Source organism: Ictalurus punctatus, chromosome 2 (assembly GCF_001660625.3).
Source record: "Ictalurus punctatus breed USDA103 chromosome 2, Coco_2.0, whole genome shotgun sequence".
Taxonomy (NCBI): Eukaryota; Metazoa; Chordata; class Actinopteri; order Siluriformes; family Ictaluridae; genus Ictalurus; species Ictalurus punctatus.
The window spans coordinates 8,642,120-8,657,447 of NC_030417.2; the positions used below are offsets into that span (position 1 = coordinate 8,642,120).

Below are 15,328 nucleotides of genomic sequence, written 5' to 3' on the forward strand. Positions count from 1 at the left end.
TAAGTAACTAAGAGGGCAATTACATTTTCACACAGGGCCTGCTGGTGTTGTATAACAGTAGAGACTGTGCTGCAGTCTGCTTGTTGCAACAGGAATGAACATGAGTATGTGACTTCAAGTGGCCTGTTAGGAGCTACTTTTAGCCTTGAGTTTCTTTGTAAATATGGCCTCTGGTTTATATTCACCAGCTATCAAAGACGTTAATATAAAAGTGGGTGATTCTCCACATTTTAGTGAAATTGCATCAATCATTATTGTCCTTGTGTGCCTGTTTTTCTCCAGCAAGCCAAATGAAATCAAGTACTGCAAAGGTGGCTTCCACGGTTCAGATAATGTCTTCAGAAACATGCAGGTCAGTGCAGTACATCCTATTTAGTAAGTAATGAGTCATGACACTTTATCATGTATAGCGACAGTGCCCGCATCTGGTCTACATTTACCATTTGGTTTGTCTTCATTGCTTTGATATTTATACATGCTTCAAGCTAGTAACTTGAAGGACATGAATAGATTCATCCCAATAGGTCCTGGCCTCAAATAAGAAACCAAGACAGATGCCAAGTACTTGCAGCCGCAATATGTTATTAAGAGTCTTTCCATAGAAAAACAGAACATGTTGGAAGATGTCAATCAAAGAGGTTTAATTTATGTTCTCTGACTTCCCTGAATATCTCATGGCTCAACAACAGTTTGCTGCGTGTGATGTAGTGTCTATGAGTATCATAATAGGTAGATGTTGTACATTATCTTGTTTTAACATTGCTCTAGCCAGGGAATTAAAACACACAGACTTGTAGTATAATGTAGAGAAATTCTTATGCACTTAGGTCATTTTTATTTGTGCATCTGTCCAAGAGGGGCTCTTTCTTTAAGGAGGATGATACTGTAGTATAATGTCCTGGACCAAGTTATTAAGCAAACTAAGACACAATAAAGGTAACTAGAGCTACACTGTACTGATCCTACACAGCTGTACAGTCATAATTCCTACCCATATAGGGCTTATCATATGGATATTTCGTAACAGTATTTCATAATTCTCTAAAATTAATATAACCAAAAACACACTTATCTGTTCAGAGTTTTAAAACTGTCCTTGTTTACAGACCATTTTCATAGGATATGGACCAGGAATGAAGTACAATACAACTGTGGCTCCCTTTGAAAACATAGAAGTGTATAACCTCCTTTGTGGTAAGTGATCTCAACTCGGATGTTTGTGGGGTTTTTTTTAGTTGAACACTGTTTGTATTTGTCTAGATTTCCCCTTTAAGCAGCGCACTGTGGAGCATGTGGGCGCAGATGCCGAGCAAGGTGCACGAGCACCTGCTTTTCCCTTGTTGACAATCGTGACATTTCGACATGTGCATTTGTTTATGTTTCTGTTATGTCTCCTCCCCGTTCTGTCATTGGTTGTTGTTTCACGTGTGTCTGAATTGCCCTCAGCCGTCAGCTATTACGACGCTGATTATGTTTGTATATATACCGCGCGCCTCCCAGCACACGGCACAGGATATTAGATAAGAAACTTAGTATAGATGTAGTATATTAGATTAGGTTAGAGTCCTTACGATAGAGAACCATAGTCATAGTCCATGTCATGTTATGTTTCATGTTTAGATTCGTCTGTTTAGTTCACGCTGGTTTATCCGCTCCCAGTTCATAGTCATTGTTTATGTTTCATGTTTTGTTTCTCGATCCTGTTTTCCGTGACCACGACATAGTTTCCTGCCTTGCCCCGTTTATGCCTGTTTGCCGATCGCCTGACCTCTTGCATGTTTTGGATTACGTATTTGGATCACGTTTTGGATTTACCTGCCTGTGTCTTTCTTATTTAATAAAACTGTCAAACTGTATTTGCATCCGTCCTATCTTCCTTACGTCACGAGACGTGACAGTATTAGTATATGATTTGTGAATGGGTTCTCCTAGTGTCTTTGGTAGTTAGATTTTTTCATGTTAACACCACTGACTAAAATACTATTATGAATATTTCTATATTTATTGTTAGTCAATGCTTCTACATGTAAATTCTAAATTATAGTAGAGGCAATTTATGCATAACAAAACACATAGTGTAAATTACATGAGCACAATCCCAGCAAACAAGTCTGTACTGGAACCATGGGCTGGACCAAAGGCCCAAAACAGGCTTCCTTCATAGGACCCATAAAAATTTGTTTCACAAAATCAGTTATATTAGTTACCCTTAGCATATCTTAAACCCTGTTGCCTCTTGCAGGGTATAGGTCATCCATGTATCACTTCCATCTGACTCTATTCTAGGCCATCTTGTCCAACTCCTTCCAGGAACATCCTAGTTCTTTCGTCTCAGCCTGATCTCTACTCATCTTCTCCAGCTGTTCCATGGTTTTCCTCTGTAACTCCTTCCCTGGGGGGTCCATGTTAAAGACTGTCTAGTGATGTTGTTCTTGTCTTTTCTGAGTGTGAGGCCATTCCATGCCCACTTCCTGCATCTGATCTATATTTCTATCATCTCATCTCTTCCCAGTTGTTTTCCACAGGTCCTCATTGCAGAAGGTGTGTGCTAGTGATTGCTCAGTATGCTCCTAAGGCACTTGTTAAGGAACAATTGTAACTTGTCTGTCTTGGCCCTTCTTGTTCTTCATGTTTAGGATCCATACAGGAGTACATATTTGATGTTGATCGATGTTGGTGTAAAAGATGCAGAGTAGGGTTTTCTGTGAGATCTTGTTTCATATTGGCCTTAAGACTAGCTGGGCTGCTCTTGCCTTGTCTGGCAAGAGCAGCCTAGATCCACCACAACACTTCCCAAGTAGGTAAAACTATCCCATTGATTCACATCACCTTTTGTCAGATGCTTATTACTACCCTAAATGTTGACTGATGGTACAACCTCTGAACAATAGTGACAAGGCAAGGTTCTCTGGTTCTCTAGTGCCTATTAGCTGCCACATGGATTGGTCTCGACTGTTGAAGGTGTTGTATAGTGGTGGTACACTGTGGTTATGTGGTCCTTGCAAGCTGTGTCCTTCCTAAATCCGTGCTCAGTCTTTCTAGGTTGACTCTGTACAGCACTTTCCCAGGAACTGATAGTAGCACGATGCCCTTGTATTTTTGATACTATTTATGAAACTCCTTCAGGTTGCCTTTCTTTGGTAGCTTTATGAGTTACACTTCCCTCCATTCATCTGAGACCTGTTCTTTTTCCCCTAAACTTTACTGAAACGATGGTAACTATTTCTGTATATAAAGTCTGCTTTGATGACTTCTGGTGGAGCGGGTTGTCCTCTAATCGTAGGGTTGGCGGTTCGATTCCTGGCCCACATGACTCCACATGCCGAAGTGTCCTTGGGCAAGACACTGAACCCCAAGTTGCTCTTGATGGCAAGTTAGCGCCTTGCACGGCAGACGTGCTACCGTTGGTGTGTGTGTGTGAATGGGTGAATGAGACACAGTGTAAAGCACTTTGGATAACAGCGCTATATAAGTGCCATTTACAGCAGCAGAAGACAACATGTGGTTCTACTGAGTGCCGTCTGAAGCTGCAGTGGCCACAGGTTAACTGAAACTGGTTCAACAGAAACAAAGACCAAGCAAAATCTTAGGCTGTCCTGTTTCAGGAAACTTCAATTTCAGTGACTTTAATAAAACTGGTATTGAATTACCAATGTGAAAAACATTAAATATTGTAATTAGCTAATGTTCAATGCGTAACTAAAAGTACAGTGCATCGAAAAAGTATTCACAGCACTTCACTTTTTACAGATTTTGTTACGTTACAGCCTTATTCCAAAATGGATTAAATTCATTATTTTCCTCAAAATTCTACAAACAATACCCCATAATGACAACATGAAAGAAGTTTGTTTGAAATCTTTGCAAATTTATTAAGAATAAAAAACAAAAAAAAGCACATGTACAGTGAGGGAAAAAAGTATTTGATCCCCTGCTGATTTTGTACGTTTGCCCACTGACAAAGAAATGATCATTCTATAATTTTAATGGTAGTTGTATTTGAACAGTGAGAGACAGAATAACAACAAAAAAATCCAGAAAAACGCATGTCAAAAATTTTATAAATTAATTTGCATTTTAATGAGGGAAAAAAGTATTTGACCCCCTCTCAATCAGAAAGATTTTTGGCTCCCAGGTGCCTTTTATACAGGTAACGAGCTGAGATTAGGAGCACACTGTTAAAGGGAGTGCTCCTAATATCAGTTCGTTACCTGTATAAAAGACACCTGTCCACAGAAGCAATCAATCAATCAGGTTCCAAACTATCCACCATGGCCAAGACCAAAGAGCTCTCCAAGGATGTCAGGGACAAGATTGTAGACCTACACAAGTCTGGAATGGGCTACAAGACCATTGCCAAGCAGCTTGGTGAGAAGGGGACAACAGTTGGTGCGATTATTTGCAAATGGAAGAAACACAAAAGAACTGTCGATCTCCCTCGGCCTGGGGCTCCATGCAAGATCTCACCTCGTGGAGTTGCAGTGATCATGAGAACAGTGAGGAATCAGCCCAGAACTACACGGGAGGATCTTGTCAATGATCTCAAGGCAGCTGGGACCATAGTCACCAAGAAAACAATTGGTAACACACTACGCCGTGAAGGACTGAAATCCTGCAGCGCGCGCAAGGTCCGCTGCTCAAGAAAGCACATATACATGCCCGTCTGAAGTTTGCCAATGAACATCTGAATGATTCAGAGGACAACTGGGTGAAAGTGTTGAGGTCAGATGAGACCAAAATGGAGCTCTTTGGCATCAACTCAACTCGCCGTGTTTGGAGGAGGAGGAATGCTGCCTATGACCCCTGGAACACCATCCTCACCGTCAAACATGGAGGCGGAAACATTATGCTTTGGGGGTGTTTTTCTGCTAAGGGGACAGGACAACTTCACCGCATCAAAGGGACGATGGACGGGGTTATGTACCGTCAAATCTTGGGTGAAAACCTCCTTCCCTCAGACAGGGCATTGAAAATGGGTCGTGGATGGGTATTCCAGCATGACAATGACCCAAAACACACGGCCAAGGCAACAAAGGAGTGGCTCGAGAAGAAGCACATTAAGGTCCTGGAGTGACCTAGGCAGTCTCCAGACCTAAATCCCATAGAAAATCTGTGGAGAGAGCTGAAGGTTCGAGTTGCCAAACGTCAGCCTCGAAACCTTAATGATTTGGAGAAGATCTGCAAAGAGGAGTGGGACAAAATCCCTCCTGAGATGTGTGCAAACCTGGTGGCCAACTACAAGAAACGTCTGACCTCTGTGATTGCCAACAAGGGTTTTTAAACCAAGTACTAAGTCATGTTTTGCAGAGGGGGTCAAATACTTATTTCCCTCATTAAAATGCAAATCAATTTATAACATTTTTGACATGCGTTTTTCTGGATTTTTTTGTTGTTATTCTTTCTCTCACTGTTCAAATACAACTACCATTAAAATTATAGACTGATCATTTCTTTGTCAGTGGGCAAACATACAAAATCAGCAGGGGATCAAATACTTTTTTCCCTCACTGTATATAAGTATTCACAGCCTTTGCCATGACACTCAAAATTGAGCTCAGATGCATCCTGTTTCCACTGATCATCCTTGAGATGTTTCTACAACTTGATTGGAGTCCACCTGTGGTAAATTCAGTTGATTGGACATGATTTGGAAAGGCACACACCTGTCTATATATGGTCCTACAGTTAACAATGCATGTCAGAGCACAAACCAAGCCATGAAGTCCAAGGAATTGTCTGTAGACCTCCGATACAGGATTGTATCGAGGCACAGATCTGGGGAAGGGTACAGAAACATTTCTGCAGCATTGAAGCTCCCAGTGAGCACAGTGGCCTCCATCATCCGTAAATGGAAGAAGTTTGGAACCAGCAGAACTCTGCCTAGAGCTGGCCGCCCGGCCAAACTGAGCAATCAGTGAGAAAGCCTTAGTCAGGGAGGTGACCAAAAACCCGATGGTCACTCTGACAGAGCTCCAGCGTGTCTCTGTGGAGAGAGGAGAACCTTCCAGAAGAACGACCATCTCTGCAGCACTCCACCAATCAGGCCTCTGTGATAGAGTGGCCAGACGGAAGCCACTCCTCAGTAAAAGCACATGACAGCCTGCTTGAAGGACTCTCAGACCATAAGAAACAAAATTATCTGGTCTGATGAAACAAAGATTGATCTATTTGACCTGAATGTCAAGTGTCATGTCTGGAGGAAACCAGGCACCAGTCATCACCTGGAGAATACCATCCCTACAATGAAGAATGGGAGAAACTGCCCAAAAATAGGTGTGCCAAGCTTGTAGAATCATACTCAAAAAGACTTGAGGCTGTAATTGGTGCCAAAGGTGCTTCAACAAAGTATTGAGCAAAGGCTGTGAATACTTATGTACATTTGCTTTTTTTGTTTTTTATTTTTAATAAATTTGCAAAGATTTCAAACAAACTTCTTTCACGTTGGCATTATGGGGTATTGTTTGTAGAATTTTGAGGAAAATAATGAATTAATCCATTTTGGAATAAAGCTGTAACATAACAAAATGTGGAAAAAGTGAAGCGCTGTGAATACTTTCCGGATGTACTGTAATTATTATGAAGGCATTTGGGAGATTATGTAATATCTCATATCTAAATGCAGGATAAATAACTGTTCAACTTCATTTAGATTTGTTGGCAATTCCCCCTGCCCCCAACAATGGCACTCATGGGAGTCTTAACCATCTACTGAGGAACCCACCTCATCACCCAGTCCACCCTACTGAGATCTCTTCAGCCTCCATCTGTTCCACCATTGTTCCATCTTCGAATGATGACCTTGGATGCTGCATTTTCCCCAACAAATCCAAGGTTGACACTACAAATGAATCAGTTGAAATTAACATTTGTATGATAAAAAAGCGAGACAGTATGTTCAAGCTCATAGAGTTGTATTTACCTCTGAAAGTATACAATGACATTTTTAAACTGTATGCAAAATATTTTATGACCAGTTGTTGTCTTGGGATTCACTCTTCACTACAAGTGTAAATGCATGTGCCTTAAATGATATCAGGATGCAAACCAGAGTAAACAGGGTTTATATTGTCAAATCATTCATCTGTTACAGGAGGATTATCTCAACCACCATCTGATTAGTTCAAGTAGGTACATCCGTTTTCCAAATTTTACATTTACTTTACTTTTTCAGCATTGCTAATTAATGAATTCATGTACCCTGACAGACCCAATGGCCAAACAACTTCATCTGCCATATGGAGTTCCACGAGTTCTACAAGAGAATGCAGACTACTGCGTGCTTCAGCATTCTTCCTACATCAGTGGATACAGCAAAGACATCCTCATGCCTCTTTGGGTTGCATATACTCTAGAACCACTGGTGAGAATCTTTGAATTTCAGAAGTCAGAATAGTTTGTTACACCACCTCTGGGTATAATCCTCAGTGTCCCAGCTATATGTGCTGCCATGACAGTATCACTGTGCTGATCCAGTAGTAAGTCACTCACTCTCAGTGAGGCTAACCTTTAACAAGGCCACTTGTGGAGCTTCTGTGTAAGGCATAGACCGTGCTTTTTCTGACAAAGGACTGGGACACGTAGGATCTTAGCACACGTAGGAAAATAAGGCTCAGCCAGGCTGCCCCCAATCATAACAGTTTGTTAGATCCTCTTTTGTTTTGAGAGAAAACCTTCAGAGAGTTGGAGCTTGTGCTCTTCTCACTGAAACCAGGATGTGTCTCTGTCTGTATTTGGGGTTTAATCACAGGTTGACACACTTCCCTAATTCAAACAGTGCTTAGGAAGGGCCAGAAGAAGGATAGTTTTCTTTATATGGTCAGTGTGAGGGGGGAGGACACATCGCTGGTGTTCAACACACAGATAAGTTGAGGGTGCCTGTGAGGAGTCTGAGACTGTGACATGTGTGTGCTTAGGGCTTGTACAAGGCCTACATAGTCTTAAATAGAACAGGAACTAGGAAGGCAGAACATTCCACCATTTATTTCAAATGGGAAAAGAATCAAACAATTGCTACTCAACCAATCAAAAAGCTCCAAACAAAGAAACCATTCCCAATCAGACTGAGCAATATGGAATTTGATCCATGTTGATATCTTGAAAAACTGCAGGACAGTTTAGTGGACAAAATTTGGGTAGTAAAATAAGAATTATACTGTAGTTTGCACTGGACATCACATTCAAGCTTCCTGCAAATGCATCCAAGCAATGCTGAATTGCAGTTGTTTGTGTAAATCCACCCTGCTAAGAAAGACTGGCATGTGGCAGAAGTAGTTTACATTTGGATAATTATTGAGGTAGTTATTATACAACCCCTGGCAATAATTCTGAAAAACACTTATAGGTTTTTCACCCGGCTTTTTTTTTATTTTATTTTTTTTTTACAATTAAACAAAATTGTTATGTGTCATATCTGTGCTTTGTTTATTTGCTACAATTTTTTTTAAAGCAGAGTGAACATGTGTGGTGATTTTCATATTTTTTGCAAGGTAGTCATACCAGTTTGATAAAGGTAGGCCCAAAATCCTTGGACTAGTTCACTGAAGTAGGTTTTGCATATCAAGCAAATTATCATAAATGGCCAGAGTTAAATGGGGTAATTTAGGGTAATTTAAGGATAAGGAAACAAATCATAGGAAAAAGTTACTGTAGACTCGATTTCAAACAGAGATTCTTATTTTCTGTGCAAACTGGACGTGAGAAATAGTTATTTGAGAGAAACTTTCTCTGCCCCCTAGTTTAGTTTTGTGCTCTCTCTCTCTCTCTCTCTCGCTCTCTCTCTCTCTTGATCTCTCTCTCTTGATCTTTCTCTCTCGCTCTCTCTCACTCTCTCTCATGCTCTCTCTCTCTCGCTCTCTCTCTCTTGCTCTCACTCTCTCTCATTCTCTCTCTCTCTCTCTCTCTCATTCTCTCTCTCTTTCTTGCCCTCTCTCACTCACTCTCTCACTCTCTCTCTCTTGCCCCCCCCCCCCCCCCCCCCCCTCTCTCTCTCTCTCTCTCAGTCTGGTGTGCAACTTCTAAGTTCCTCACAGGAAGAGTGTGTTCATGCTGATATGCGTATTCCAGCAGAAGCAAGTCAGTCCTGCAACTACTACAAGGACCACCTCAATCTGACATATGGATTTCTCCATCCTCCCAGTAGGCTCAACTTGATGTCTGGTTTTACTCACACTTACTTAAAGTAAACAGACATAATTGACGTGTATATGGGTATACTTTCACTTTCAGTATTTAATAAGCCTAATTTCCGATACAGATTTGGCTTCATATGGAACTGAGTCTGACTCACTGATCACAAGTAACATGGCACCAATGTTTACAGTCTTCAAAGGTAATTCCATATTTAATGTCAGCTGAATGTATTAATTATTTTAGATTGTCAGGTATTTACTTACACACACACACACAAAGGTAACAAAGAGGACTCGGAGGGATAGTGAAGATCCATGTGCATGAGGTTTAATGATCTTGAAGTCCACAATTCAAGTTGCCAAAACAGGAGTAAACTATGGTCCTACACAGAATGAACTCCAGGGCAAACAATCCAAAAGGGAGATCCAATCATGAAAGAGTTCAAGGCCAGAAGAAAAAAATGGAGAATCCAATCAATCAGAACACAGGGGAAATCCAAATTTCAAATAGTGAAAACATCATCCATCCATCCATCCATATTCTGCATCTCTTATCCTACACAGGGTTACAGGGAGCCTGGAGCCTATCCCAGGGAATTCGGGGCACAAGGTGGGGGACACCCTGGACGGGATGTCCCCAACCCATCCCAGGGCACAATCACACACATGCACACATGACACAATTTTGAAATGGCAATCAGTCTACAACACATGTCTTTGGACTGGGGGAGGAAACCCGTGAACACGGGGAGAACATGCAAAATCTGTGCACACAGGGTGGAGGCGGGATTCGAACCCTGGAGGTGTGAGACAACCTCCAAACACCAGCACATGAGCTGCTGCAGTGTGACTAAAGCCTGAAATACTGCGTTGACATGCAGTAAATGTGTGGCAATTAATTTTTTTTTTTCAGACCATTATTTCTCTATGTCCTCATGCACTGCTCTGGAGGAAAGTTTTAATGGCAGTGCAAATGTGATGAATTATTATAACACATATAAGACATGTAAATGTTCTTCTCTAGTGGTTAACTAAATGTCCATTCATTAACTTTTACAGATATTCAAATATTAAATTTAGACATAAGGCACATCTCTATCTCTCTCTCTCTCTCTCTCTCTCTCTCTCTCTCTCTCTCTCTCTCTCTCTCGCTCTCTCTCACTCACACACACTAACACACACATCATAGAATCAGATTTTCATGATTAATTTGTCTCTTTTTTTTCAGGAATTTGGGATTATTTCCACAATGTTCTTGTTGTAAAATATTCAAAAAATCTGAACGGTGTAAATGTCATGAGTGGACCAATATTCGATAAAGATTTTGATGGAAAATATGACAACATGAAACTGAACACAAAGTGAGTTATTTGACATAATGTTTCAAAAAAGTTCAATTTAAGTCATAGATCTGTCACATTTAGTTTAAGTGAGAAACTTGGATAGAAAAATATAGTGAGATTAATGTAAGAGTGACAAACTGCAAACCACTGTAATTTCTGTCTGTAACAGGTATAACGCATCTATACCCACTCATTTCTTTGTGATTCTGATGAGTTGTAAGAACTTGTCTGTGGCTCCACAGAAGTGTGACGGTCCGATAGAGACTGTATCTTTTATCCTGCCCCACCGTCCAGATAACATTGAGACGTGTCACGTAAGTGGAGTTGTGTTCTACTGTTGCAGTCCCTATTTATGTCTAAATGAATTTCAAGAGTAAAAACTACTAGAAAAATTACTTATTGGCTTTTATTTTTCTTTATTATTTATTCCTGAACATACCGGTTATTATATGCTCTAGTAAGCCCACAGAAAATCATCTGTCAGCTATGTCTGAGATAAAAACTTTAAAATATATTTTAAAGTAGTTATAAAGTGGGTTTGGATATAGCTGTTGAGCTTGAGTGTTGATTCTAATAAAGGACATACACCAATCAACCATAACATTAAAACCACTGACAGGTGAAGTGATTATCGTCAGGTGATATATATTAGGCAGCTAATGAACAGTCAGTTCTTGAAGTTGATGTGTTGGAAGCAGAAAAATGGGCAAGCATAAGGATCTGAGCGACTTTGACAAGGGCCATATTGTGATGGCTAGATGACTGGATCAGAGCATCTCTAAAACGGCAGGTCTTGTGGGGTGTTCCCGGTTAGTACCTGCAGTACCAAAAGTGGTCCAAAGAAGGACAACAAGTAAACCGGCGACAGGGTCATGGGCTCCCAAGGCTCATTGATGCTCGTGGGGAGCGAAGGCTAGCCTGTCTGGTCCGATCCCACAGAAGAGTTACTGTAGCACAAACTGCTGAAAAAAGTTAACGCTGCCTATGACAGAAAGGTGTCAGAACACACAGTGCATCACAGCATGCTGCATATAGGGCTGCATAGCTGCAGACTGGTCAGAGTGCCCATGCTGACCCCTGTACACCATCGAAAGCTCGAACAATGGGTACATGAGCATCAGAACTGGACCATGGAGGAATGGAAGAAGGTGGCCTGGTCTGATGAGTCTCATTTTCTTTTACATCATGTGGATGGCCAGGTGTGTGTGCGTCACCTGGTGAAGAGACGGCACCAGGATGCACTAGAAGACAAGCTGGTGGAGGAAGTGTGATGCTTTGGGCAATGTTCTGCTGGGAAACCTTGGGTTTTGGCATTCATGTGGCTGTTACTTTGACACATAATGCCTTCCTAAACATTGTTGCTGGGCTTATACAGGTTTTGTGTTCCAAAGTTGACTGATTCTTCCCCCTTTGCTGTTAATTGCTGTTAATTTGCAATAAGATTTAACATACACCGATCTTCCACACTGTTCTCCAAACAGTGAGTGAATCTGTATTTTTATATCTGTTTTGATATTAACAGCCCACTACACGGGCTTAACTCAACTTTTAGACAATGGAACCAAAACATTTACTGATTTTGAAGTTTAAAAAATCAGTTTAAAAAAAGAGTGTCAGTTTAGGTGTGTGAACATGCCTTTCATATACACATTCAACCCAGCGATGGTTTATTCTTTACTCTTGTTTATTCTTTATGTCTTGATTGTACAGAATGGGAGTGAATATTCGTGGGTTCAGGACTGGACTCAACTTCACGTTGCAAGGATACGAGATATTGAACTTCTAACTGGGCTGAGTTTTTATCCTGACCTTCTACCTGTTGAAGATGCATTACAACTTAAGACCTTTTTGAAATCTTTTTAATATTTAATTCTACACTATACAAGGACCTCATGTTATGATAGCATATGTCTGAATGAGTGACTGTATATGGACATGCCTTAAACTCAGTACCAAAAAATTCAGCCAGAGAAGCTTTATAACCTTCGTCGAAATGATTTGTTTCACAAATCACAAAATATTCTTTTAATACTTAATTTTTTATATGTATTCATACTTTTAAAATATCTATTATCCTTTTAATATAAAGAAAAAGCACAGCTACAATCATATTTACATATAGATAAAGTAGTTTTATTACATATACATGTGTATTATGTTTTTAATTTATACAATTCTGTGTTGTTGATCTTAATAAAATGCATAATCACAGAAATTAAAGGTAGAGTTCATCCTGATTTTTCTTCTTTAAAAACTTTTAATGTCATCTTCAGAATAACTTACCTGAGTCCAACTGTAGGATATGAACAGAGATAATGTTTATTACAGAACAGAGAATGATGGATTCACGCTCAGCCAACATCTCCCTGAATTAAAGTAAAACTCTTGCCCATTACATAACATATCTAGCTCCTTTTTCGACAGCACATTACTCCATCACCATATCTTTCCTTCCAAGGAAACAAAGGGTAGATCTTAGAGGATTATTCTGCCTCTTCTCTGGAAAGTCTGTTCTTATCTGTATCCTGCAGGGAAATCATACACGCTGCTAAATTCCTAAATTAATTCATATTCAGTCTGATCATGTATCACATTTAAAAAATGTATTCAATGTATTTAATGTATTCAATGTATGTATCACATTTAAAAAATGTATTCAATTGCATGCTTATTCTCCAGTACCATAACAAAGTTTTAAATTTCTACATTTCAAAAATAGAAAATAACTATATATTATATTATACATATTTTACAGTTCACATGACAAAGGTCAAGTCTTGGGATTCATGATGACTCCACCAGACCTGAGTCTGCTCGTGTGTCACTTCCTGTGGTTGTCGCTATGCAGCACGTTCACTCTGAAAAATAAAGGGTTTTTAGTGGTTCTTTACAGCACCATAGGTTCTGCGAAGAATCTTCTTCTTGTCAAGAACCATCTTTCATTGTATAAGGTTCTTGAGTTGAGCTATATGGTTTTTTGGAGATTAAATATATTTTTCATGCTTGATTATAGGTTCTTCAGAGCAGTGTATTAGTTCTTCAAGGTATCATCCCTTAACAGGTTAAAGTGAACCCTATAAGGTTTATTGTGGGACTAGAAAAGGTTCTTCTAGCAGGCATAACTCTTAAAAACCTTACTTTTATTCCTTAAAGCACCAACTAAGGGTTTTGGGTTTTTTTTTTGAGAACATATAACATGGTTCCTTGTGGCACTGCTGTGAAGAACGATTTCTGGGTTCTATAAAGCACCAGTAAATAGATGGTCTGCTAAATAACTTGAGAATAAAAGGTTCTTTTTGCAAAAAAAGAGTTATCCTATGGCATTAGGCTGAAAACCCCTTTTTAGTTCTAATTAGAACCTTTATTTTTAAGTGTGTTCTTCCTCAGCTGATGGAAAACACAAGGAAAGTACAGCCAGGTCCATCTCACAGTTCCTTGTGGTCGGGTTCATCGTGTATAATTGTGGACTCACCCATACTGACCCATACTGTCTCTCCTGGTGACAACTCATTAAGGGCTTTGGCTCAGTGACACTTTCTGTAGTTTACCATCTGACATCCTTCTATCCTTTTCCTTTGGAGAGACAGCTGAGCTATTAGGAAGTTCAGGGTCCACCAATGGATGTGGAGACGATTCCTGAGATGAAGGCGTGTGGCTCTGTATGCAAGTGTAACAAAATATGAATCCTCTGCTTTATTTTTAAAATGTTTTTAATAGTCTGCACTGCTCATTTAACTCCAGTGGATGCTTTAAAGGATGAAATAAAATGCCCAAAGACTTGTGGACCATTGTCTGTCACTAGGACCTCAAGAATGAAGTGGCATGCAAATATATATTTCAAATAAATGATGACCTGCTGAGCACTCTCCACATATTTTAAGAAGTAACTACAACTAGAAGGTAAGTATTGTGTCCCGGGACAAAGACACACTTTGTCACATATATGTTCAGGGTGCTGTGAAGGTATGAGTGGTTCCTTATGAATTTGCTTCTCTTGTATGCACCTTCTGCAGTTAACCAAAATTACATTTAACTGCTGGCTGAGTCCAGGCCTCCAAACAGTTTGTTCTCTTCACTTAACCACGTCCATGCATCCTTCTCGTAGTTCAGCTACTTGCACAGAGCTACTTGCAATAGATTCTCTACTTGTATGATTCTGCATTATTCAGTAGTATGCTGTCTTCAATACTGAGAGCTGCACGTTCAGTACTGTTTTAGTGCAGGTTTGTGTCTTGCATGCGTTGGCCTTCCATCTGCAGCTAAATGGAACTCACTGGGAGGTTTTACATCATAGAATCTATAATGTATATCCATGCTCTTCATTAACTCACAGTCATCCCTGCAGGTGCTCTGAAAGGAATGTGTGATCGTGCGTCTGCTGTCCATAGCCATTTCCCTGGCACACGTGCAATAGTGTTGTAGTGTGTGGAGGTGAAGAATCAGGACATAATTTCGTGAGTTCAGTGTGTATTTCATTGAGGTCAGTCCACATATCATTGTCAAAGTTCATAGCATGGATCAGAAAACCTACAGTAAGTAAGAAATCACAGTGAAAACATGGAAAACCATGGCTCGGAGCTTCATCAGCAGAAAAGCACAACGAGATCTTGCAAAGAGACAAAAAAAAACAGACAAATAGACAATCTAATCAGTTGGTAATATACAGGGATCACACACAAGTGATCAAAAGAAAACAAAAACACAGAAGCACAATCATGCTGGAATATGTGCCATGTCCCGAAAGACGCAGCGCCCGCTGAGGTTGAATTACATGATGTGTGTAAGTCTTATCCTATGCTATTGAATTCTAGGAGAGATAACATCTAGACCTTGGGCTTTAATTAGGCTAAGGAGAGG

The 15,328-nt window shown here is 40.1% G+C and overlaps 1 protein-coding gene across 3 annotated transcripts in view; it reads left to right on the top strand.

The window, feature by feature from the left end:
* The window catches only part of enpp1 (ectonucleotide pyrophosphatase/phosphodiesterase 1), a 78,620-nt gene extending 65,912 nt beyond the window's left edge, over positions 1-12,708 (top strand). For all 3 annotated transcript variants that reach the window (XM_053687340.1, XM_053687348.1, XM_017453396.3), the window contains 10 exons: positions 283-352; positions 1,107-1,194; positions 6,650-6,831; positions 7,091-7,124; positions 7,206-7,360; positions 9,000-9,135; positions 9,254-9,328; positions 10,357-10,489; positions 10,641-10,785; positions 12,182-12,708. In XM_053687340.1, coding sequence (XP_053543315.1) covers positions 283-352; positions 1,107-1,194; positions 6,650-6,831; positions 7,091-7,124; positions 7,206-7,360; positions 9,000-9,135; positions 9,254-9,328; positions 10,357-10,489; positions 10,641-10,785; positions 12,182-12,334 — 1,171 coding nt within the window. In that variant the 3' untranslated portion in view covers positions 12,335-12,708. The remainder of the gene's footprint in view (positions 1-282; positions 353-1,106; positions 1,195-6,649; positions 6,832-7,090; positions 7,125-7,205; positions 7,361-8,999; positions 9,136-9,253; positions 9,329-10,356; positions 10,490-10,640; positions 10,786-12,181) is intronic.
* Positions 12,709-15,328: the final 2,620 nt, after the last annotated feature.